This window comes from Crocodylus porosus, unplaced genomic scaffold (genome assembly GCF_001723895.1).
Source record: "Crocodylus porosus isolate Cpor-Errol unplaced genomic scaffold, CroPor_comp1, whole genome shotgun sequence".
Classification (NCBI taxonomy): Eukaryota; Metazoa; Chordata; order Crocodylia; family Crocodylidae; genus Crocodylus; species Crocodylus porosus.
In genome coordinates, this window is record NW_017728910.1 from 21,303,841 (window position 1) to 21,330,023 (window position 26,183).

General features: G+C 39.8%; 1 protein-coding gene across 1 annotated transcript in view; it reads right to left on the minus strand.

Moving 5' to 3' along the window:
* Positions 1-1,709: 1,709 nt before the first annotated feature.
* Positions 1,710-26,183, minus strand: part of MCCC1 (methylcrotonoyl-CoA carboxylase 1) — a 29,404-nt gene continuing 4,930 nt past the window's right edge. Inside the window, exons 5-19 of the mRNA XM_019532783.1 lie at positions 24,786-24,907; positions 23,784-23,931; positions 22,113-22,234; positions 20,568-20,679; positions 19,788-19,869; positions 18,082-18,209; positions 15,583-15,766; positions 14,920-15,029; positions 14,190-14,406; positions 12,999-13,085; positions 12,423-12,472; positions 6,364-6,501; positions 5,532-5,639; positions 4,555-4,626; positions 1,710-2,628 (exon numbers count right to left, since the gene is read on the minus strand). Of these exons, the coding sequence (XP_019388328.1) occupies positions 2,509-2,628; positions 4,555-4,626; positions 5,532-5,639; positions 6,364-6,501; positions 12,423-12,472; positions 12,999-13,085; positions 14,190-14,406; positions 14,920-15,029; positions 15,583-15,766; positions 18,082-18,209; positions 19,788-19,869; positions 20,568-20,679; positions 22,113-22,234; positions 23,784-23,931; positions 24,786-24,907 (1,800 nt within the window). The 3' untranslated portion in view covers positions 1,710-2,508. The remainder of the gene's footprint in view (positions 2,629-4,554; positions 4,627-5,531; positions 5,640-6,363; positions 6,502-12,422; positions 12,473-12,998; positions 13,086-14,189; positions 14,407-14,919; positions 15,030-15,582; positions 15,767-18,081; positions 18,210-19,787; positions 19,870-20,567; positions 20,680-22,112; positions 22,235-23,783; positions 23,932-24,785; positions 24,908-26,183) is intronic.

A 26,183-nucleotide genomic window follows, 5' to 3' on the forward strand; every position in this document is an offset into this window, starting at 1 on the left:
ATTCAGGAACCTACTATCTTATAACACCTTCCACCTACAGACTGATCTAGTTACATCTTTAAGCAATGCAAATTCCTTGCCCTCACTAATTTGTTCAGACGCCTTCAAAACTTAATTCCTCTGATCATTAGAAACCTCCTAACTTCCCATCTAAATTTGTTTATGCTCAGTTTGCTATTTGATCGTATGCCAAAATTGTTCTTTACTTCAAGTAACTCTTTTCCCTCTCTAATATTCACTCTGAACACGTATTTATAAAGAATAATCACATTGCCTTTTCAACCTTCATTTTCCTAAGTTAAACAAGCCAAGTTCTTTTAATCTTCTTTCATAGCATAAGTCTACATTTAGTCCTTCTAAGTCTACAAGTAGTCCTTCTTTGTACTTGCTCCAGTTTAAATTAATTTTTTGAACATTTTCTGCTTACCTCCATATTTGTGATTATTCCTTTCCTCAATAAAACCTTGCATAATACCAAAGTCAAATTAACCAGCTTGCAATTGCCTTGGTCTGTCTCTTTTCCTGTTTGGTATTTGGACAGTATGATTGCTATTCTCCAATTATACGGCATCATCATCTCCTAGTAACAGCAAATCTATTGCTGTTATACTAATTATGAATTCCACTAAGTAGTAATTTTCTATTTGAGAGATTCCTTGGAGATTCATACTACTGGACTCACTATTTCATATACCAATTCTTTCAGTATTCTGGGATGATTATCTGGGGCCTCCCAATATTATCACAGTTACCAACTGTTTTTGCTTGTGCCTCCAATGTGGTTCATAAGACTTCTCATACTGGGTTGGATAGAAGGTCCATCTAGCCTAGTATCCTGTCTCTGCAATAGCAAGTAAGTAGTGGATAATTTCCATTACTGTATCCTGACCCCCATTTGATACCAAGCTATTATAGTCATTATACTCTTTTCCAATTTGAAGGGTGAGGCAAAGTATTCAGTATATTGGCCATACCTAGATTATACTTGATTTCCACCCTGGTTTTCATAAGACAGTGGCCATGTTTTCATTACTACTTCAACAAAGTCAGCAGCCCTTCCTTACCAACTTTCTTCCTCTTACTTGGGATGCACGTATTTGCAGTTTTAACTTGAACTCTTCATGCTTCTTCTACATACAAATAAATCCTTGCATTTCTGAGATAAGCTGATCTTCCTAATTTCCATAGTTTATCAGAGTTTGCCTGTCTTAAATCTAAAACTCTGATTGGTACCCTATTTTTGGCTATACTGCGATTAGAGAGTCCTGAATCAGCTCACTTGATGCAATATCATTTTGCACAACGAAGTCTTGTAAGATCCTCTCTGCTTACTAAAAACAAATCTAAAACAGCATTTCTTCTCATCATTGTAGTGACTATTTGATAGGGGAATTTATATGACAAGAAATACTTAACATTGTATAAAAACTTTAGAAGGTATTTGGAAGTTTTAATAAGTAAAATGAATATTTTTAATTTAAAAAATCCTTTCCCCTTTGCCCATGCTTTAGGTATGCTTCAACAAGTTAAAATAAATTACAGTAAATAACACATTTTTCTTCCTGAAAGGTTGTAAAAATGAAAGAAGCAATAACTATTATCATCAATCATGTCATATCTGTATAATGACTTTGGAAACGGTAAACTGTGGCAAGTAAGAACATACAGATCTGTAGAATGAAACATGAAAAGATACTGAAAAATTCACATCAATTTTAAAAACAGTACTTTATTATGACACATCAACATTTTTTAATATTAAATAATGTTATAACCTTTCTGTATTATAAGTTCAGCTTTCAAGACCAAATACCCCTTCCTAAAAACAGTCAGCTTCAAATTTTGATTACTGTAGTAATAATAATAATTTGCACTTTTATAATGCTTTTCATCAATAATTATGTTAATTCAGCCCCTACCACCTTAGGAGGTATCTAAGTGCTATTATCCCCATTTACAAATAGGGAAGTAAAGGCACCAAGCAGTAAAGTGACTTAAAGAGACATGTCAACAGCCCAATTGTATATTCCTTATGTGGGCAAAGATCAGAGTATTAATAAGAGTTTTGTCTAAGAATAACAGTTATTATAATGCATTTGTTTGAATTTGCTTTTTCCCTCTAAACTCTTGCCGGGGGGTGGAGGAAAAATGGCAACTCTGAATGAAAGGACCATTGCTTTGGAAGCTCACCGTCAGACACAACAAGAACACGTAACATCAATTTACAGTCAAATCCTGCTGTCCTTATACAGGCAAATGTAACTGCTCAACAGGAGTTGTGCAGGATCAGAGGACTGCAGGATAAGACCCTTAGTTGCTACCTGTAATGGCTGCATTGTGATCTCCAGTTTTTAGAGAAAGTTGGCATCATTCACAATGTCAGTGTTTCCATGGAATGCAGAGGAAATCAGTTCCCCAAACCTTTTAACGAACAGTCTGCTCAACAAGATGTCCAAGCACTGTCTTGAAGAATCTTGAGAAGATCAAAAATTGCACCTTCCTTGAAGTTTATTTTGATTCAGTTTCTTCATCCACTAACTCCACTAGTGGAGCATGTCTGTTGGCTTGGGAGCCTTCTTGGTAATTGACCTTCTTTATTATTCCTGCCTTTGGAGCCCGTATGATATGCTGCACACAAACAAATCCGTAACAAATTAAGAGTATATTCTTAAAACGCTTCAGTCTTATTTTAACAACAGCTTCACCTTACAAATACTAACCATAGGTGTAAGAGATCAATTCAACATTTGCCATTCGCTCTGATGCACACAAAAATTGTTTTAAGCCTTCTTTTAAAAACGTTACTTAAGCTACTCAGGTCTTTACTCATTCTATATTTAATTGGAGGGAAAACATCATTGTGTGTGGACAGCCATAGTAGGGGTTAAAGATTTGACAGTACAAATATTTGCCTCTAGTTTTATTAGTCAAAAGGAACAGTGAACTAAATTAAACATGTTATAAAAGAACAGACTCTTAGTTCAAAAATGTTAACAATATAATGGCTCTGTTCCTTTGAGAGGGTGCTGCTGATTATTAAATACATCTTTGTTTGATGGCAGAAAATGCTTATATCACAAGAACAATTTATGACACTGAAGGTGAACTCTTTATTGCACTGAAGTGTCTAAACAGGATCCCTCTAATTTTAAAGTGGTCATTAGGTTATTTCTTACATCTTAATAAGTATCACATAAAAGTGAGAACAAGTCAGGCAAAGACTGGCAACCCCCCGCCCCAAAAACAGAATGGTATATGTAACACAAATAACTATGTTACAACCACCTACACATATACAATTACCAAAATAATTTCAGGTAAACCTAAAGGTGTTTTCCCAGTGCACCAATGTGGGATTTTACACGTTATTGACTTACAAAAGAGCGCAATAAAAAAATAATGTACTTCAAACACCAGTTTTAATATGTTACATCAGGGCTGTCCAACTGGTGGCCTGCAGGCTACAGGTGACCCATGACGGATTAAGCTGTGGTCCCCAGACTCAGCTGGCCGCTGCTTCTCCCATTGGTCTGGGTACAAAAGCAGCCCGAGATTCCTGGCTTCCCCTCTCTCCTCCAGTTGCTGGTTCCTACCCTCGCCCACGAGGGCATCACAGTGCAGGGAGCTGTGGATGAGTGGGAAGGGGGAGAATTGTGCCTGCACAAGGCAGCAGTGGGGCCGGAGTGCCCACAAGGGCACATATGGCAGTGGAAGCGAGGCAATTGTGCCTGTGCAGTGCAGCAGTGGGGAAGGGGTGTCCAATGTAGCAGTTGGAGGAGGTGCCCACATAGTTATGTGAAGCACTGCGGAGAGCATCTGCACAGCACATGGCCCAGTGGGCCATGCCTCACTTGGTTGGGCCCCAGTGGTGTGGTTGCTGGGGGGCTAGAAGTCACATAGCCCTGTGTCACATTATTTAATTCAGCTACTGTACATTAATCTGGAAGATAAATAAATAAATCCAAACCCAATCAGCTCTGAATACAGGAACTATAGTGCAGACAATTTCAACTAATGTAAAAAATTGTAACAAAATGATGGAATATCCAAAGACTACTAACTTGCATTTCCTGGAGATTCTTACAAAGAATCTTTACTCTCTGTAAAGCTTTAGGCAAATAATAATCAGCAGGATTACAAACAAGAAAATTCTGGTAGACTCACTGCTTGCTGAATTTTTTTATGAAGCACCTGCAGGTAATACATATAATATGCTTAAATCACCGAGGCAAATAATAGTACATTCAAATCATGAAAGATGGTTTTGTGCTTGGAAAGAATGGACGACTGGTTTCTGATGGGTATAAAGACCTAACTAACTGAACTTTGAAGCATTTGCAAAGATTATGGACGTAATAGTTTTTGTTAATAAAATAGAAGTAAACGTAATCCTCCAAAATCTCGTCAGATAAAGAGTTTTGCCATATTAAAAGTGGTGTTGATGGCAAAACAAGGCAGAATTTGTATCATAGTGCAATGAATCAACCTCAATCCACATAAGGATCACCGTGTTTTAATTTTTACAGTAATTAGAATCTCTTTAACGTTACGTACCTCCATTTTCATAGCTATCATAACCATGAGAGGGTCTCCAGCTTCTACCTTGTCTCCTACTTTCACAAATACCTAGAAAACCAAAGCAGGTAAAGCTTGAAAAACACAGATCCATACTAGATTTGGAGAGGAAAAGAAGACCACAGTTCAAGAGAGAGCACAGTTCCCTAGCTCCGTGGAAGTCAGCGCGTGGGGAGTTACATGATACATTAGAGCTCAGTTCTGGTACTTGTTACTGGACTATCACCATTTGCCACCGCTCCCTGTAATGCTGTAGCTGCCCCTGTTCCAAACAGCCTGGTCCTGGAGGAGTGTGTTAAGCTGGCTCTAAAAATGCCCACTGGATTGAACCTCTCTGAGGCCACAGACAGAGAACGCTGATGTGACTTGTGTGTGCCTTGACCTGAAAAGACTGAGACAGTCCAGGGGGTGCCCAAAAGCAGAACTTTAGGCACTTGGGGCATCTGACTGACAAAAATAAACCTAGGAATCCTACAAAATGAGGCTGCTTTTTGTGGACTAAGCCACTGGAATTTCACCTAAATTCCATATTAGATGCTTAATTGTTTTTGGATCTCCAAGGGTCTCCCCCGTTCTAGCCATACCAAAGCACAGCTCAATACTGAAGGCACCTTCCAGACCAGTTTTTTGACGAACTTAGCTGCCACAACAAGGACACTCCTCCCACTCCCTGCAATTATTAAAAGGATTTTTTTTAAATAGTAAGATTAGCTAAATATTGAGAATATTAAAAAGTCTATCCAAGTCCTTTGCAGGAAAGGAAGTCTAGAGATCACTTGTTCTGCTGTCTGGAAGGCAGAGTCAGCTGAAGGCATTTTCCAGCTAAGAGAAGCCAACACACCACGTTGTAACTGAGAGGTCTGCTCCTGCCTCCTCTAGTAGAGATGAAGGCTATAGGGGCTAACCCTTTATAGGCTGTAATGGAGACATTCCCTCATGCCCATTGTTAAAATTACCTTTTCAATTGTTCCTGTCATCGGTGCTATAGCACCTCCCTGAGTTCCAGCTGCACTCACTCCAGACAAGTATTTGGGTACTGGAAGACCAATTTGAGCACTGCCTCCCTAAAAAAAATAAAATGAACATTAAGTTAATGTCATAAAACACTTTAATTAGTACAAACTCTACTTACATGAATATGGGCTATGGCTAATAAGTTGTTACTAAGTTTATGTTGATTTCATTTGACATTCATTGGAAAGAGATTTTAATTGTTTGATCCCTTTTATTGGGGAAAAAAGTTTTACCAGGCAAGCTGGGAGATTTCCTCTCCGTAACTACTATTGTTAATGCAATGCAATGAAGAAGATGCCAAAGTTACTTTATGTTAGTGTTGCAAGACTGGCTAACACCAACTCCTGGCTCCTTGAGCAAGCTTGATTAACTTTTTATTATTTAAAAAATTAAGTATATTAAAATAAAAATATCAGTTACATGATTCCTCATAAATACTTCTCAGCTGCAACTATTCTAGTACCTTACTGTTGTAGTACAGTTCAAACATTATTTTTCAACATGCTATTTTTGTACAGTCTCCCAATTCAGTCAACAGCATTTTATCTTTCTACAGACAATTAATGTACGCAGTTGTAGACCATCAGCTAACAAACTCTAATTATAGTAATCCTAGCAAGGATCAGAAGATTAGAGACTGCTATCAAAATCTAAAATAACAATTCCTTTCTTTGCCCTTCTTACAAATTTTAGACTGCCTGCTTAAATCAATAATTCCCTGTCTTCACTCCAGCTTGCTCTCCCTCTCATACATAATGAAAAAGAAAAAATTACCGGTAAGAAGAGATGAATCCTGTTGTCCAAAATGACCAGCTTGGATTTACAAACAATCCCATTTACTGAACTTCTTAGGTAAGTTAAATCTCCCTTATGAGAAATGTCTCCAGAAACAAGGAAAGTTTTCTCTCCAATCTGGAACACAGTTGGGAGTGTTAGGCACAGTCCATGTAACAGGTCCACACCAAGCTTTTCCAAATCAAATCATTAATGGCACAATTCCCACAGCACAATACTTAGTACCATTTTCTAGTGGCAGGCTGGAGTGACCTAGCTTAGGTCCAACAAGGCCTTGCACTAGTAGCTAGATGCTGCTGCTGCTTTGCCCTGTCACGGGATGGGTGAAGTTCCCCAAAGCCCCCCACCACCAGAATGCTGCTGAAGCCTCTCAACGCTAAAGGCAAGATCTGACCTGTGGGCCATAGGCTGCTGACTTCTGCTTTAATGGGTAAAAAGTAACATACCCTATTTACTTGATTTGAAGATGATCCCCAGGACCATCATTATCAGGTGAACACTGGCTGGCAGGGACCACTGCAGGACTCAAGCCCTCAGGGCAGTCCCCACCAGCTGACTGCAGATCAGGACTGTCTCAGGACTCAAGCCCTGGGGCAGTCCTGATTTGCTGATGTTCAGCTGATGGCTGGCCAGCTCCAGGGGCCACATTGGGACTTGAACTGCCCCATGGGTTCCTGGTGCTTTCTGACAATCAGCTGGCTGTCAGGCACCTAACCTGCTGGTGCAGGGGGAGCCTGGAATCGTCATCCCAGGCTCTCCCTACACCAGAAATATGGTGCAATTGGGATCTGATTCCCAATCCCACAATCACACTTCCTGTCATGCACGTGTGGCATGGGAGGATGCACAATTGTTGGGATTGAGGAATCAGATCTCTATCTCACCTTTAAAGAAAGTCTGTCAGGGGCCTCAGAGGCATAAATAAGGAGAAGTAAATCTTGTGCTGGTTAATACTATTTTTGTCAATTGTTTAATCTTTACGTCAGAGAATCCTTACTGATGTCCAGTTCTCTTTCATATTTAAAAAAACCCCAACATAACATTGCTAATGGTTTCAAGAGGTTTGTCAGACTTATAATGAAAAAGAACCTATTCTGGAGAGTTTGGAGCAGCAACAGCACTTGACCCTATTTTCTTGGTAATTGCATACTTAAGTTACATGAACTGCTAGTCTTCCTATGCTCTAAATCAAAGGTGTCAAAATCACCTCGTGCCTTGGACTGATTCCAGGCTGTAAGGTCTGGATTTAGCCCAACGTATATGGTGGCAGCAGCAGCTTCAGCCCCACTGAGCCCCATATTCCTGTACCAGCGTGGCAGCTCTAGCTCTGGCACAGGTCACGCAGTGGCAGCAGCAGCGGAGGTAGGGCCACAGCAGTGGCAATGTGCAAAGCAGCGAGAGGGTGACTTGATCCCCACCCTGGCCCCCTACTGCCAATGTCTTTACCACGGTAGGAAATTAAGTAAATTAAAATGGGCTCAGATGATCCCAGAAGATGACTAGATTCCACATTATAACAAAGCAAATAATGCCCCCATGTCCCATGCCAATCTGATGAAGGGGAAGAACCCAAATTTGGCAATCAATTTGATCTTGAGTGTGGGAGCAAGACCCACTAACCAAGCACCCAAGCTTTTTTTAATCCCACTGGGAACATCAGTACATCCGTCAAATGCCCAATTCTAGGTGTGGCCAATGTCCAATGGTCTAGAGGAAGGGGGAAAGAGGGCAGGAAACAACCCAAAATCCTGTAAAGCAGGCACGAGGAAAAAAATCTGTGGTCCCTGCATGTGACTGACAAGTCCCTGACAAGTGTAGAAATTCCAGGTGCCCCGTCACAGAGATCAAGTTTCCTTCCAGTATCTTCATGGTAATACAAAACAATCCAAATTCACATGACACACACAGATTATCACACCCAAAAGACCCATAGTTTATCAAGCTCCACCATGAAGAAATTCAGGTTTCTTGTTTCAATCACTTTCTTCAGAAGGCCATTCCAGAACTCCATTCTCTAAGGATTAAAATCTTTCCTGTAATTCCCAGTCTCAATTTGTTCTTGTCCAGTTTGCATCCATTTGATCTTAAGACAATATTATTCTCAATTAAAGTATGTCTTCTCCCTCTCTGATATCCACCCCAAAAAGTATTTATAAAGAGTTTAAAGTCAACCTTTTTGAGAATGAATGACCAAAACTGTACCTTTGAACAGGACCTTACCAATGTTTTGTATTGTTATGCTAATACCTTCCTGTCTAAGCTAAAGATGCCCTGTATAATCCACTCCAGAATTGTATTAGTTTTTTCCACAGTGACATCGTCCTAGCAATGGATGATTATCCTGATTGGTTCCTTTCTTCATGTTGCCTCCAGTAAATGAGGCTTCATCTGAAAACTGAAGTTCTTGCTTTTGTTCCCTAAACACATGACTTTGCACTTTATCCTACTCAGGTTCACGTCATTTCCGTTATTACACTCCACCATCCTCTTCTTCCTGTACTATATGTCAATCTGCCTCTATGCTGGGAATACTTCTCAGCTTAGTGCTGTTCACAGATTTCATAAGCATGCATCTAGTTCTTTCAGAGCACCAATCAGATTGTGACAGCAGCAATTTAACACCTGCAGTGGATGAGTACCGTACACTAACGACAGTTCCTTGTGAATTGCATAACAGTTAGTTGGGCTCCATAAAAAATCTATTTAAAAAAAAAATTATGCGCCCTTTACTTTCCAATTATTAGGGGTCTACCCAAGTTAAGGAGGTGGCTGGCCAATTTTGCAGGCAGACTGCAGGACCAGCCGCCATTTTCGAGGGCTTATCATGGCTGCCCCCCGCTGCTGACTGGTGGAGCAGGGTATCCATCGTACAGCCCCGCTCTTTGCCATTGATTGGCTGAAAGTTGTCCACCAGGCAGCCTCACCCCTCACTGCTGACTGGTGGAGAGTGGCAGGGCCGCATGACAGGTAGCCTTCTCAACCTATCCGTGGCAGGGAGTGGGGACAGCAGCCAACTTACCTGCTTGCCTTCATGGCAGCAGCTCCCCTCCCCGCTCTCCCCCAGGGTGGGCTGCGTGGCCAGGAGGACTGCTGGCTCCTCCCGGGGAACTACATTTTATTTTTAGTAAGGTTCTTTCCCCCCATTGATTTCACAAAGATTGCCTGATTTTGCAATTTCCATGAAATCCATGCAATCGTGATTTGGGTAGGTCTCTACCAATTAGCAAGTCTTAAATGTCTACAGTACTGAAAAGGCTGGTCCACTGGCTCTTCTAGGGGAATCCTTACCACAAACCATGGAAAAGGCTCAGCAAAACACAGCTGTACAATATTCTTACAGAAGACCAGCAAGAATTTAACAGATACCATTCAGAGCACTCAGCAAATTGCACCCTCTGGATCCAGCATTTATAACTAGCTCTAACAATATCTGCCTTTACTTTAACTTACTCTGAAGTAATACTTCAGTTTGGCTACCACAATAGGTTTGGATTATGCTTTTCAAACACAAACTCTTTACCCTTGTAGGCTGAAAATACAACACAAATTATAACATGTCAAGTACAATAGTGAGGGCAGAGAGGAATGGGAAGGAGACTACTTATGGAGTGTTACATTCACAACTGTGAACTAGACACATCTTTATAACAGTGAAGGAAAGTTTCACTGAATAGGTAAGTTTTTTGTAACACCTTCATGTAATGCATTGGGAGTTCTACACCAATAACAACTTTAGCATAGGACCAAGACACTGAGAAAAACATCTTAAGAGCATTTCCCTGCCCCTTCTGGTATTGTGTTTCTCTTAACTGACTTTAATGAGTACAGGATCAAGGTCCTGAAATCCATTAAATACATTATGAAGGGCAAAGATTGTATTTAGGGCTTTGTACATGCTTCTTCTGCTGCCACACCACAGCCAGATCAGCTGGGGTAAAGAAATCTTGGTTTAAAAACTTCTAGAACTAGAGAATCCACCATAGGTCTTAATAAAATGTTCTCATGTTAGAGTGGTTAAAATTGTCTTTGAGACTCAAAGACCCTCTTCTATCAAATTTCTTCTCTCTGCATGAGGATCCACAACCAGAAGACAGGAAAAGCATCCACACAAGCATCTCCGCACAGGCATCCACACCAGAAGACAGGAAGGCGATCCAGGCTAACTTGGACAGGCTCAGCATAATGGGCTGATGGTGTTTAACACCGAAAAAATGCAAGGTTCTCCACCTTGGGAGGAAAAACCTGTGTCCTTATAGGCCTGGCAGTGTTACACTGGCTAGCACTATGGAAGAAAGGGACTTGGGGGTCATCATTGACCACAAGGTGAACATGAGCCTGCAATGTAATGCTGCTGCTAGTAAAGCAACCAAAACGCTGGCTTGCATCCATAGATGCTTCTCAAGCAAATCCTGGGACGTCATTCTTCCCTTGTACTTGGCCTTGGGGAGGCCGCAGCTGGAGTACTGTGTCCAGTTTTGGGCCCCACAATTCAAAAAGGATGTGGAGAAGCTTGAGAGAGTCCAGAGAAGAGCCATGCACGTGATCAGAGGTCAGAAAAACAGACCTTATGACGACAGGCTGAGAGCCATGGGACTCTTTAGCCTGGAAAAGCGCAGGCTCAGGGGTGATCTGATGGTCACCTATAAGTTTATCAAGGGTGACCACCACTATCTGGGGGAACGTTTTTTCACCAGAGCGCCCCAAGGGATGACAAGGTCAAACGGTTATAAACTACTACAAGACCGTTTCAGGCTGGACATAAGGAAGAATTTCTTTGCTGTCCGAGCCCCCATGGTCTGGAACAGCCTGCCATCAGAGGTGGTTCAAGCACCTACACTGAACACCTTCAAGAGTAAACTGGATGCTTATCTTGCTGGGATCCTATGACCCCAGCTGACTTCCTGCCCTTTGGGCGGGGGGCTGGACTCGATGATCTTCTGAGGTCCCTTCCAGCCCTAATGTCTATGAAATCTATGAAATTTGTATGTTGAACAATTTACCCCACCTCCTTTTTGATAATCTCAATAGATTGAGCTCTTTCTAATCATTCTTGTGGGTCTTCTTCCACAGCACCTTAGCTTTTTTATCAGATGTGCCTCCCACCCTCTCTAACTTCCTGTCCTTCTGATACTCAGTCCCAGCCCCATCTTCTTTCCAGCTCCTTACTGACCAAAGCCCAGCTCCCAGTCACAGCTTCTTGGCCCAGCCAGTCCTAGTGATCTTCCACACCTGCCCCCAGGTTCCTATTTCCCCTCTCCTTATTTGCCAGCCTCCAGCCCTAGCCTCTCCCTTTCACCAGACTTCTCATGCCAACTTCTTTCCTCATCCACGGAGTCTGATTTATATCTTGTCTGCATTCAGACTGGACAGTTTTTATCTATACTGCATGGGCTTACTCCTAAGGGGGTGAAGCATAAAAAAGACAAGTTCTTTCCTTTCCATTTAGGTACATGATTCTACAAGAAGCACAGCTTGGAGCTGCAATAGTACAGCATGTCCTACTCAGCCACTCCCTGAAACATGCCTAAAGCAGGTAGAATTTCAGTAAATGTAACTGTTAAAAAGCAAAGAAACATTGACAGAACGTGTGTTAACTGCAATTTCCAAAATCTTATACCACGGCTACATTTGGATGGATTTTCAGGAGACAGCAAAAGGCCCATTTGATGCAAAGGCCCTCCCTGTCAACTTTCAAGTCTCAGCTCTGAAGTGTGGAGGCCCTAAGAGCTGTTCCAAGGGAAGGTTGCCGTAATTTTTTAAAACAGGCAGAACTGTTTATTTCCCCAGCTTCCATCTCAGGAACAGCTAAATCATTGTGACGAAAATTTACAATAAATTCAGCCTGGGGCAGACATTTAGTAGAGAAAAGTTCACGCCAAACAATTAAAGTTTGACTGCTTTAAGCAACTGAAAACAGGGTCTTATAATGAGAAGTGTCAGGTAACCTTGATACATAGTGACACCAGCCAACCTGGAGTAAGAAGTATACAAGATATGAACTTTATTTATAAGATACTGAAGAGAAAATAAGACTTTACCTGCATGTTATATGAACCATCATGATTGTAATTTACAGTTATGTCCACATCTGTTTAATAAAAAACAAGATTTACTTACAGGACTTGTGGGAAAATGAAACAGGAAAAGAGTTCAAAACATCCTTGCAACACACAAAAAGTAGTTTTTAAATAAAGTCACTAACATTTTAAGATCAGCCCAGCAAGAACTAAGCAGGGTTGTCCTGACATTTCGATCTACATTTTCAAAGCTGAATACCTAAAGACAGGTTCTTAAATCCACAACCAGGCACCTCAATCGAGGCTTTAAAGAACTCAGTGAAGTCAACAGGAGCTGCAGTTGTTCTGTTACTCTGAAAATGTGACCGTCTTTATTTAGATGCCTAAATATGGAGTGACAAGTTTGAACTTAAGGACATCTTTTAAAAAATGTAGCCTATACGCACAGACATTGTTATCTTTAAACACGCTGATGAAAGCTTGTGATTCTTAAAATTATTTTCTACTTTTGTTTACTATTACCTTTTTGGAATATTTGTACGTGGGTTAAAATAACCTGGTCTCTTGAACATATTTTACACGCAACTAATCACTTACTATTTTCACCATCCAGAAGAGTCATGTTTCTAGTGAATGATACATTTAGTCTTCTACCACTGCTGGAAGCAAACGGTGAGAACTTATCTGAAATACAAGATATATAAGCATATATATAGTCAATGTGCATTAAATGCATTATAAAAAAAATCCCACAAAACACAAAGCATTTACACTGCACTTCTCATTTTCAAAAGTCTTTATTAATAATTATTAAACATCTATGTTGTATCTAAGGGCCTTAATCTTGTTGGGACTCTGTTGCACTGTACTTCTGTACAAAGTTAGTAATAGTCCTTGCTCCAAACAGTTTATAATCTAGGTGTTATGCATAACTTCAGAGGAGAGACACAAGTGGACCAGGAGAAAACTGTTATAGTAAGCTCTAGGTGTGGGCACTATTCTTAGACTGTTATTAATAACTGTAATTTGCTACCTGTCTACCCCATCACCAGATGGCACTTGTCATCTAGAGGATGGCACTTGATAACTAGAGCACATCCTCCCTTTTTTATACATATGAAAATTAACACACCAAAATTAGAGATGCAAGATACTTCCCAAAGAAGTCAATGGAAATCTCTGTACTGATCTCAGTGGGCATTGGATTAGGTGACTTTTAATGCACCTAGGTCACCCTAGTAGTGCCAACAGTCGAACTCAGAAGTTCACAGTTATTAATGCCATGCTCAATCCACTAAAAGCACTGGTTACCTAAGCTGTGTTTTACAGACTACTGGTCTCTGAGGCCCTGGTTAAGTGGTCTACAGCTGGTCAGTGGATAAAGGGTGGTGTTGCCCAATGCAAAAGTTCCTAAATCTCTGATTGCTGGAACCTGCAATAGAAGAGAAGGGGAAGGAAAATTCTGGACATGCCCTGTTCACTTTGCTCCTCAGCATTTGTACTCTGCCACTGTAAGAGATAGGAACACACAGCTCTCTTTCTGCCTTGCATTACAGTGCCTATCTGAAAGTATCATGGCTACCTTCCCTCCCATGACATATTTAATCTTAGTCACCAAAAGAAGGCTGTGCCTTGCCTTCTCAGTGGATTCTACAGTAGATAGTAGGCAGATGTTAAAAGGAGTGACCTTAAACAGTAAACAATGAGGCATAAAAAACTAAAAATATTAAAAATATGGACAAGGGTTTAGATCTGCCTCACCATGTCATAAGGAAGACTGAGCCTTACCATTGGACTGATCTCTAAACACATCAGTCATCATTTTCTCTTTCAGGATAAGTCCCAGAGCCGCCTGACACAACACCTCATTATGGGTTGCCTTTCTGCTTGGAAACAATTCGTCATGGTGTTGAGGAATGAAATTGGTGTGTACATTTCCAGCCTCAAACTGTGAGTGTCCTGACAAGCTCAGTAAGAAATCGATATTGGTGCTTAGTCCTACAATCTGTCAAAAAAGAAGGATGTTCCCAAATGAGAATGAAGAGCTAGAAATGGACATACAGTTCTCTGTTCAAGTGGCACATTAGATAAGTTTTCCTAAAAAGTGGCATTAATGTAATATAGCATTTATAAGAGAAAGCGTAAGCATTCCCATTAATATATGGTTGATTACCTAAGAAAACATCCTGGAAAAAAAGGAAGCTGGGATGTTAAAAAAAATAATTTTTTTTCAGGTTTCCCCAAACTTTTCCTCCACAGAAGTCACCAGAAGATTAACTCATCATTATTAAAAGGAAAGAGACCAATGCTCAATGTTTTGAAAATTCTCAAGTATTTGAAGGAACACTGCCAACTTGAAATAGAAATTATAAAAAAAGTTTAAAACTGTTTCAGATTTAATACCTGTGCTAGCCCCACAATTTCCCTTTATTATTGTAATTATTAGTCTCTCCTCCCCTGCGTTGCTACAGTTGAGGTAGAAATGGACCTGAAGTTACACTGGATTAGCTGTACTCACATTATATTGATGAAGACTGTACCGTAACTTCCTTAATGCTGCTTGGCGATCCTCAGCCCAGACAACTAACTTAGCGATCATAGGATCATAGTACACAGAAACTTCATCACCTAAAGCATAAAGGAAACCATTCTAAGTCACTGAGGCACACCTTCCGAATGGAGGCATGTGTGGTGCTGTTCAGTATATGCAATAACTGGTAATGCACAGATAGACACAGTGCACTGCATGGCCACAGCAGAAATTCAGGTTTGATTTGTGGACCAGTCTTTCAATGCCAAGGCCAGTCTGCTTTGGCATGTAGCAGAGATACAGCTCTTCATCACTAAACTTTCCTGAAGAAGGTGCCATATTGACAGGCTATGACGGGAGTCTGTCTGATCTGCCTATCCCAAAGGAGTGATAATCAGAGTGAAAAAGGAAATAACAAAATATTCAAAGATCCAACACAGCAACAGAGATACAGTTATGTCGTAAGGAAGAGGCATGTGCCAGTTGTGTATCAAATTACCTATTCGTAATTACGGTAAAACTATTGGGGACAAGTTCTGTCTCAAATATGCATAAGTACAGGACCAAAAGGCCACAGTCACTCAGAATAATTGCTTGAAGAGCACATTTAAAAAGAATAACCTGTATTTTCAATAGTATCTTTAGTTTTACCTTGTCTGACACCAGTTTCTATCCTGGTGAAACTGTCAGGTGGTGGTGTAGACAAATGCAACAAGGGTCCAGCCCCTGGCATGAAATTATTGCTAGGATCTTCGGCATAAATTCTAGCTTCAAATGCATGGCCCCGGAGTGAAATTTCCTCCTGTGCTAGGGGAATCTTCTCTCCTGCTGCAACCTGAAGGCAGAAGAGTAATTTTCTTTTTATCTAGAAGCAACCTTAACATTTGCAGCAGGGCACTAGCAAATAGGTACAGCTCTCTGGTCTCTCATTCCCTTTATATATTGTGCACGTACACACTTTTCATAGAAAACTACCAGTGAAAATACATTAGATGCACAATTATGCAATTGCAGCATGTAGTTAAGATGTTTACAACTGTACACCAATAGAAGCAAGTGTAAATTGCAATGCAGCATGATGGGTAAGGAATTAAAAAGAACACTGCTCTAGAAATAATAAATACTTTAGCTCTTGAACCAGAAAACCAGTCAGTTTGAAACACACTGATCACTTTGATCTTGTTTTAAGCCTAAATTCATCCATGATAACCAATCTCTCTCTTTTGTTTTAAGGTATCAAATGCCCCCCAGAAAGAAAAGTCATAATACAGTACTATGTTTGTGATATCAGTCTACTGTCCTAGAAATGAAAGTGATACCACGAATGCTATACTGTTAATTGATATTCCGATCATGAAGGAAAGGAAGATGGGCTGGAATGGTAAATGTGGTACAAAAAGGAGCGTAAAAATAAAGTGCTGGATGAAAAGATTTGGGTGTTTACTCTGGAGTTTACTCTCAAATACAATGAAGTTACTCTTCTTGTCTTTTCCAGGAAAATAAAAACACAATTTAAAGTTTGTTGAGAAATGATTATTTCAAATGTTTTATTATTGCAAACTGTGCAACATTCAGTACAGATAAAGTACAATGTTTTAATTTCCTCCTACTGCAGTGGTTATATTAAAGAAAAGTAACTCAATGTGACTTTATAAAGCACTGGAAGACAAAGGCCTGATTACCTGGAATAGTAGATTAGGGAAACAAAAATCCCTCTCAGTGACTGGAAAAAACTTGTTAATTGTCATCATATAAATATTTTACTATTTCAAAAAGGGATTCACAAGAGGCATTTCTAATAACACTGGATTTTTTAAACTAAGAGATAATTAGGAATTCAGCCTGCCAATCTAGAAGTGAAGGAAAACAAAACAGTTTCAGGGTGAGCCAGAAAGCCTTATAAAGGCAAAATACCACAAAGAAACCTGTAGTATTTAACATGGTCAGTTAGCTAAAATGGAAGCCTTAAATCAGATCCTTTCCCAATGCTGATCTCACCAGTGACACTTCCCATCCATAACAGAAATCTAAATTCTTCCCAGTCAAAGTTGTTTAGTAACTTATACTACCACGCAGGACCACAGAGGTTTTCTAAACTCTTCCTACTGAACTTCATGGAGATCAATAAATACATCAGACTAAGCCTGCAGATTCACATAATCTCTTTTCACCTGATTATGTGTGGCCGCTATTTTTTTATACTACCACTGTCACCAGGCCACAGTCATGAATCTCTTTTTAGCCCTTTCCATTTCCCCTCTTCCCCAGCACTGTTTGCATCTATCCCAGCATATCACTCTACTATTCTCAACAATCACTTCTGGACTAATGATCCAAATCCCAACTCTCCTTGCTTCAACATTCTTGTATCAAGCAGTCATTTTGCCTGTTTTTTCCAGCTTTTCTTCACCTCAGTGACATGTTCCATTTCTGAACTTTGATGCCGCCCAGGACCCCATTGCCCAAGCTGCTTTGTACCCATAACCATGAAGTTCTCTTCACTCACGGCTTCCATCACTCTGTGTTATTCTTTTCTCCCCAGCTCCTGGAGATTCAAAACTTTGTCATCCTTAGCAGATATGAAGAGAATTGTCTCTCCTGAATATATGATGGATGCGTCAGGCTCCTGTCCACACAGGTATAAATTAATTTCTGTTGAAGGGTAAGTGTCTACAGAGAGAATACCCGACCTCCTCTTTTGCGAGGAGTTTTGTTCCTCTGGCCCTGGCTTCACGCATTGTCTGGGTCAAAGAAACATTCTGCATGTTTAAAATGAAGCTACTAAAGAGTTTTCAAAAATTTAAGGATAAACTTAAGAGCTTCCTGCTTCCATTCCCCACATGCTAAATAATACTGTTAAATACCTGATTATCACCTGTCCTTTCTTATGACACTTTAACACACCCCATATTGTAAGGAGGACTTTAAATTCATTTTGAAGCCTGTCTATAATATTTCTCTATCAAAGAAAGAAAAAGGAGGATGTTGTGGAGCACGAGAATTGATCACAAATACGAAAGTGAGATCAGCTTCTAAAACTACCTGTGGGCCTCCAGCAATCAATAGTGAGGACCACTGTCCTACCAGAGCACCACAGAGAACTTACCTACCCATACTACTCCTTACAATTAAAAATAGTTAGCCCCTTACCCTAAGCTGCCACTCCACCAAGTCTGTCCCTGTGATCATCTCAGTAACTGGATGCTCCACTTGAAGCCTGGTGTTCATCTCCATGAAGTAGAAGTTATGTTGAGAGTCCATAATAAATTCCACAGTCCCTAAAATATCAAATATGGGCACATTTCACTGAGAAAAGAAGGTGGTGTTCTTCCTCTACAAATATTTAGCATTTTGCAGTTTGACAAAGATGTTCTGACAAAATTGGAGAGTTATGTTAATGGTTGAGCATCAGGTCAAAAACTAGACTGCCAGAAGCCACTGGATCAAATCCCAGCATAACAGATTAATAGAGTGGCATTGAGTTCAATGCAGTTTATCTTAAAAGCCCACATAAGTAGAGACCTGGAAACTCCAAGTCCTGCCTATACTGTAATAGATTTGCATTCTGTGCTTTTCAGCTGCAACCCGGCTCTACAAGAACAGCTGTATCTCAGTCTTGCAGTAAGTATGCCATTTATAAAGTGCTTCAGAAAGAACTGTACTCTACTAATTAAAAATAAACATTTTCCCCAAAGTTTATCTTCAGCCACATTAGAGCTGTTAGTATTTTATAAACTAATTTTTGTCTAGTAAACACACTAGAAACCACAGTGATCTTCCATGGGTTTCTTTTTTTAAACATGACCTTGCAGTTTGTATACTGACATTGTGTTCTTTCCAGTATGAAGGATAAATCATTTCCCTTTATTTTGCTCTCATAATCTTATGTGTATTTATTTATAAAAAAATTTACTTTCAAATATGAAATTATTGGTCTGAATTATTTCTTTTGAGACTTCTTAGCCTTTTCTGTTTAATATTCCCCTATCACCTTTGGCACAGAATTCATACCAACTTTCATTAGTTTAACAATTCAACTCAAAATTAACTGTGTGATTATCTATTTACTACATTGGATACAATTATCTGGCTATGCAAGCGTGCTGAGTTAGACTTATTGTGCTGACATTCTTGTTAGTTTATAGTGATATATGTTTACGTACTTTTTTTAAATTTGTATCCTTATAGTGATAAAGGCTTTTGGCTCTGCATTACATCAAGCTATGAATCCATCATTCTTAAACGCTTATGTTAATCTGCTTAGGAAACATCAGAATCCATTGATTCCCAACAACGATGCTTAAAATGGAAATAGGATAATTTGAGGATGATCGATGAAAAAAGAAATAGTGGAAACGTAAAAGATGTGCCTAAGAAATGATTCAATGTGTAAAAAAAATGCGTAACTGGTGATAGGCAGACAAAGTTCTTTGGGTAAATCTGATATCTTGTATAAAAGATACTGGATTTACCCAAAGAACCTTGTTTGCCTATGTCCTAAGACCAACACGGCTACAACCTACACCCCTGACACAAGTGGTGATGGCACAGGACAGTTCACAGGAGTAACACAGCCCACATATGCCTCAGGATTAGGTAAATGATCAGGACTCGATTCTGCTTTACCTACTATGTTGTTATAAATGTTCAGTTAAAAGGTGACAAAAAGTGTTCTTAAACTACTTTAATTAAATAAGCTTGAAAATTAGGTGTGGACTACATCCTTCACTTAGCATGACCAACTTAGAAAAAAAGTCACATGTGTATGAGGTTCCAAAACAAGAAAATGTGACTTGAAGTTCACGGTTCTATTAAACTAAGTGACCTGCACCGGAAGGAAGTTAAACCTGACCTACCTGCTCCCACATATTTCACTGCTTTAGCTGCTCTGACGGCAGCTTCTCCAAGCTTCTTTCGGACTTCAGGACCAATTCCTGGCTACGAATGTATTAATACAAAAGATTAAAACATACTGTAACTCTTACAGATTCCACAGGCGTAATATGTGGCTAGTATGCCATCTTTGGAAAACTGACAGAATCCTTAACCACACTGTATTTAAAATCTAATTCTATAGATTACTTATGCTTTCTTTTAAAAGTTTTGCATAAATTTAGCCATTTAGGAACTGTTCTAGAACAGCAGACCTCCAGTCTGCATAAACCAGTGCCTGGATTCTGATAGTGATCAAAGCTTCAGAGCGTCTACAATATATCTACCTGTGTAAAAATGTTAACAGGGCAATAAACTGTTTCCTGACCCAAGCAGCAGTCACCCTAAATCCTGAAAAAAATCAAGAAGTCTTGATAAATTAGGAAAAATAAGCATAATATATATAATACATATTGGACAAGTGTTTTTTCCCCTTGTTCTAGAAGATCAGATACCAGCAACAGCCCAAAGTAAACTGCTACGAGTAGATGGCTTAATGGTCTAATTCCATCTACGAAAATCATGTCGACAGTTTTTGGTTTGTTCTCAGAGCTCATCAACAAGAACAGTTATTTTCTGTAACAAATTCTAAACATGTCTTAAGACTTATTAATGTACAACCCAGCAGATACTGCTACATATAGCAGAGCGGCAATTTAAAATCATGTTAGTTTATTACATCTGTTTAGGAACCCTCTGCTTACCCCTGGAGCCTCTTCAATGATTTTCTGGTGTCTTCTCTGCACACTGCAGTCTCTCTCAAACAAATAGACTGCATTGCCATGCTGGTCACCAAACACCTGGACTTCAACATGCCTGTTTCACAGTAACAAATGTTTCAATGTATTTTACCAAAGATTCCTAAGGCCCCAAATCTACAGCAAGTTGCAATGAGCCAAACCCTTACACATGTATGCAGCCCCAATGATTCCAGCAGGGTGCCATACAGATGCAGAGCCTCACACTGGCTCAGCCCACTGCAGCAACAGGCCCTTCCCTCAACAGGAAGGTGTTAACAGTTAAAGCTAACCACTGTACAAAACTGCCTAAAGCTACTAGTTCCAATGGGATTCTGAACACTACAGTCATTATACTGAAACGTGGCAAATTGAAAAACAAACCCATGGAAATAAACATCCAGCACCTGATACTTCTGTATTTTTTTTCTGGTCCCAATATATTTTTTTCTACATTACATCTGGGAATTGTGTACCGACACATTGGTCCTTTGGTTCTTACCCCTCCCTCAGACTCAGGGGTAATTTGTAATATTTCAGGGGACCAGCTGGTAGTTTGTGACAGTTTGGCAGTGATTTCATAGATTTCACAGACATTAGGGCTGGAAGGGACCCCGGAGGATCATCGAGTCCAGCCCCCTGCCCCAGGCGCAGGAAGTCAGCTGGGGTCATAGGATCCCAGCAACATAAACATCCAAATTTCTCCTGAAGGTGTTCAAAGTAGGTGCTTGAACCACCTCTGATGGCAGGCTATTCCAGACCTGGGGGTTTGGACAGCAAAGATATTCTTCCTTATGTCCAGCCTGAAACGGACTTGTAGTTTATAACTGTTTAACCTTGTCATCCCTTGGGGCGCTCTGATGAACAGACACTCCCCAAGATCCTGGTGAACACCCCTTACAAACCTACAGGTGGTCATCAGATTGCCCCTGAGCCTGCGCTTTTCAAGGCTGAAGAGTCCAATAGCTCTCAGCCTCTCGCCATAAGGTCTATTCTTGTGACCTCTGATCATGCGCGTGGCTCTTTATTACAGGCTTGAATCATCCCCCTTGCACACTGAGGCAGAGAGATTAAGTGACTTGTTTAGGGGCATAAATGAAGACGATGGAGTCAGGAATGGAGAGTGTCAGTCTACTGGCAACTATATATCTGTGCTTGAGCACTCTAGACAACACTTCCTCCAGACTTAAAAGAACAGTGAGGTTAAAACCTGCTATAATGATGAGGCATTTTGCATTCTTAACTATAGACATTGTGTGATATCTGGGATATACTCTCCAATTAGAATTAGACAGCTGCTACCATGTCAAAACAGCTAGATTTATGTTACACGTTGTTATAATTCATAGTTACAATGATCCATTCAATACTTTGTTAAATTAACAATTCTGCCTGTTACTATTTAAGTGTCACAGTACATACAAACAGTGTAAGAGAGACTATTATTTTATATAAACATAGCAGTATAGCTCTTAAACACATCTTCAGTATTAAAATATTTATTTCTCTTACCTTGGATTGTCTACAAATTTCTCTATCAGCATAGCATCATCATTGAAAGATTTCCTTGCTTCCCTTCTAGCTGATTCCAGCTGGTCCAGAAACTCTTTTTCTGAATGAGCAATTCTCATGCCCTAAGATGTAACAGATCCTTATCTAAATATCTACCAAAGAACAAGTCAATTATAAGTATATATATATATTTTTAAAAATCCACCACTGGATGATTATAACAATTACAATGCATTTATTTAACAATAAAACAATTTTGCTGCTTCTTATTCATCAACAGAATCATAGAAATGAAGAGCTGGAAGGGACCTCAAAAGATTGAGTCCAACCCTCCTGCTCTGGGCAGGAATACTGCTGATATCAAATGATGCCAGCAAAGTGTCTTGTTCAGTCTCCTCTTGAAGACTTCCCAGGTTGAGGACTGCAGCACCTCCTGGAAAGGCTATTCCAGATTTTGGTCATCCTTACCATAAAGAAGTTGTTACTTACATGCAACCTGAAACCATCCTCTAACACAGAGGTTCTGAACCGGGGGTACATGTATCCCCAGGCAGTACATGAGACATATTTTATACATTGTCTAACACAGGTTGAAGGGCCTAAACAATTAATTTCCCACTGAAAGGGGATACATGAAGTCTCACTCTGAGCCCAAGGGGTACGTCAACTGAAAAAGTTCAGAACCGCTGCTCTAACAGTTGATGGCCATTGCTCCTTGTCCTCCCTAGTGAATAGTTTTTCTACTAGCTCCAGATATTCACCCCTTACATACTTACAGATGGCCAAGTCCCCTAGCTTCCAATCAATTAATTTTCTGTAAACATCTCACATAAAGTATCACTAAGGATATAATTAAACAGTCATGCGCTGTGCTGGAATAATTGAGACTAGAATTCAATTTGACTTTTGAACCTCATAGTGAATTTTCAGAACTTGTAGACAGAATAAAAACATAGTTTTTCTTGAGTAGGTAAATACAGTAGTTTGAGAAATCCTGCAGACAAATCTGGAATCCTACAATGTCATTTTTACACAGTCACCTTTCAAAGCAGAATCCGATTTAGTCAGCAGGGTCGCTGTGGAATAAATATCAGTTGGCTGCTGGCTGGTTACCAGCTATTTCTAAGAGTCCATTCAGCAATCTCAGCTCTAAAGCCAGGATTAAAAATCACAACAAAGGCCACCATCACACAATGATTAAACCTCATGTGACCTCATATGACACAATGGGCCAAATTCTCTGCTTGTGTAAAATGTTCCAAGCCTGTTTAGGTCCAGCCCCCTACCCCAGGGACAAGAAGTCAGCACGGATCATAGGATCCCACGAAGATAAGCATCCAAACGAGTCTTGAAGGTGTTCAAAGTGGGTGCATGAACCGCCTCTGGCGGCAGTCTATTCCAAACCTTGGGGGCTCAGACAGTAAAGAAGTTCTTCCTTATGTCTAGCCTGAATATTGATTTATATTAGTCAAAGTATTTGGCCCAAGATTGTGAATTTTCACTTCCTTTTAGTCCATGATATGTTGAACATTATTTTATTAACTTAATAGCAGTTCTGTTCCTGTTAAGATTCCTTTTACAGAATTCAGGTACAAGCAACAGAAGGCATTACACTTCAGTTTAGCACACCTTCACTTCACATAATAAACAAATCTGCAGTAGTATCCCTACCTTTCCTCCTCCTCCACGAACAGCTTTAATCATTACTGGATACCCAGTTTTCTTGGCATGTTCTTTTAGACATTCATCAGACTGATCTTCACCATGATAACCTTCAATGACAGGAACCCCAGCAGCAGACATTATCGCCTTGGAAGTGCTTCAAAAGAACATTTTTTTTTTGTTTAAAGTGGCAACAATAATATTTATTTTTTACAATAGGCTCCAGATCCACAAACACTTTTTTTACATGCTTAACTCTGTTCATGGAAGTAGTTCCACTGACCTGACTTCAGCAGTGCTACTCACATCGTGCACAAAGTAATTTTTGTATTGCTTAAGAAAACCAAAGAAATGGGATATGCAAGTGTGGACATTACACTAGTTAAAATAAACTATACACATTAATATGCTTTGTAAAATCAATCTCAATAGAGGCACCAAATTATTTTGAACAACACTATATGTAAACTACTGTAATAACGTTCGTTTCTTTTTTAAAGTGTCATTGGTTGAGCAGCCGCTAATATTCACCTCCATGATCTGTGCTTTTTGCCCTGGAAATTCTCTTAGGCCCAAGGAAGGTAAAATAGGATTCTTTCTGGAGCCCAAGAAAACCATTCTATATCAGCCACATATGCCTCCACAGAGACCTCAGAATCTCCATTCCACCACCACGGACAGAACTCCCACAGTTGTATTAGTGCTTTCCTACCCAACGTGCAAGACAGCAGACCTGGATATTAAACCCAGATCTTTCCATATAATCATGCAAAGTACTAATCCCACTATTGTATGCAGTGATTGCTATATTTTATGACATGATCTTATTAACTGAAAAATCTGGAATGGTCCCATAGTTGCATTAACTTTAGAAATATGAAAAGTGTATAGCTATTCCATTCTCTTCTGCACAAAATACAACAAAAATGCAAAGAGCAAATTATGTAGCAAACAGCTTCAGTAAGCTTGTAAATTACACAATGCAGTGAAAAATAAAGCAGAAACTGGTACCTCTTTATACCCATATCTCTGATAGCAGATGAAGGAGGACCTATGAAGATGATTCCCTCTTGCTTGCACAACTCTGCAAACTCTGTATTTTCTGAGAGGAAACCATAACCTGGATGTATAGCCTAAAACAATATAACAATTACCACATTTTGTCATAGAATCACAGAAAATTAGGGCTGGAAGGGACCTCAGGAAGTCATCTACTCCAACCCCCTGCTCAAAGCAGGACCATCCAGACAGGGCTTTGTCAAGCTTGGCCTTAAAAACCTCCAACTAGAGATTCCACCACCTCTCCAGGTAATCCGTTCCAGTGCTTCACCACCCTCTTAGTGACAAGGTTTTTCCTAGTATCAAACCTAAACTTCCCTTACTGTAACTTGAGACCATTGCTCCTTGCTCTGTCATCTGTCACCACTGAGAATAGGCCAGCTTCATCCGATTTGGAAACCCCCTTCAGGTAGTTAAAAGCTGCTATCAAATCCCCTCTCAGTCTTCTCTTCTGCAGACTAAATAAACTCAGTTCCCTCAGCCTCTCCTCAGAAGTCATGTGCCCCAGCCTCTGAATTATTTTGCCCCCTCCCGACTCCCACTCCCCCCTCCCCAAATTGGACACACTATTCCAGATGTGGCTTCATCAGTGCAGAATAGAGGGGAATAATTACTTCCTTCAATCTAATGGCAATGCTCCTACTAATAATGCAGCCCAGTAAGCTGTCAGCCTTCTTGGCAACAAGGGCACACTGTTGACTCATATCCTAACATAACTTACAAAATCCTAAAATTACAGCTTATGTAAAGGATGGGGGGAAAATGTGGAATAGAATCACCAGGGATAAAATACCAAAAGCATAAATATTCTGTTTATAAAGGATATATATGTATCAGAAGAGATGAGTCACAAAGATAAGGTATTATGCCAAAAGTTAACTTTAAAGGAAATTGTTTTTTCATGTTTTATGTATGCTATTTACAGCCTGATCCTACAAAAAGTTACCCATACCCACAAGAATATAGTTAATCTGTGACTTCAGTGGAACTCTGCTTGAAAATATCTACATCCATGAGCATCACAATGGGATCAGGCCTTCAGATTATAAATTCTTTGGAGCAGACATTCCAATTGTGCAAATTAACTAAGAACATTTTTGTAGACCCACACTATATATCTAGGCCTTGCAACATTATATGCCACTAGGGTAACACCTGCAGAAACATCGAAGTGATTTGGGAGCCAATCTTTTTAAAAATCCCATTTTTTAAAAGTGACAAGAAACTTAAGATCTAAGTCTCATTTAAATTATTTGGATACTTTAAAGACTGTTACTCTCCATACATATATAATATCTCAAAAATACTATTTGATCACAACAATTTTTTTTAACTACTTTATGATGTGAA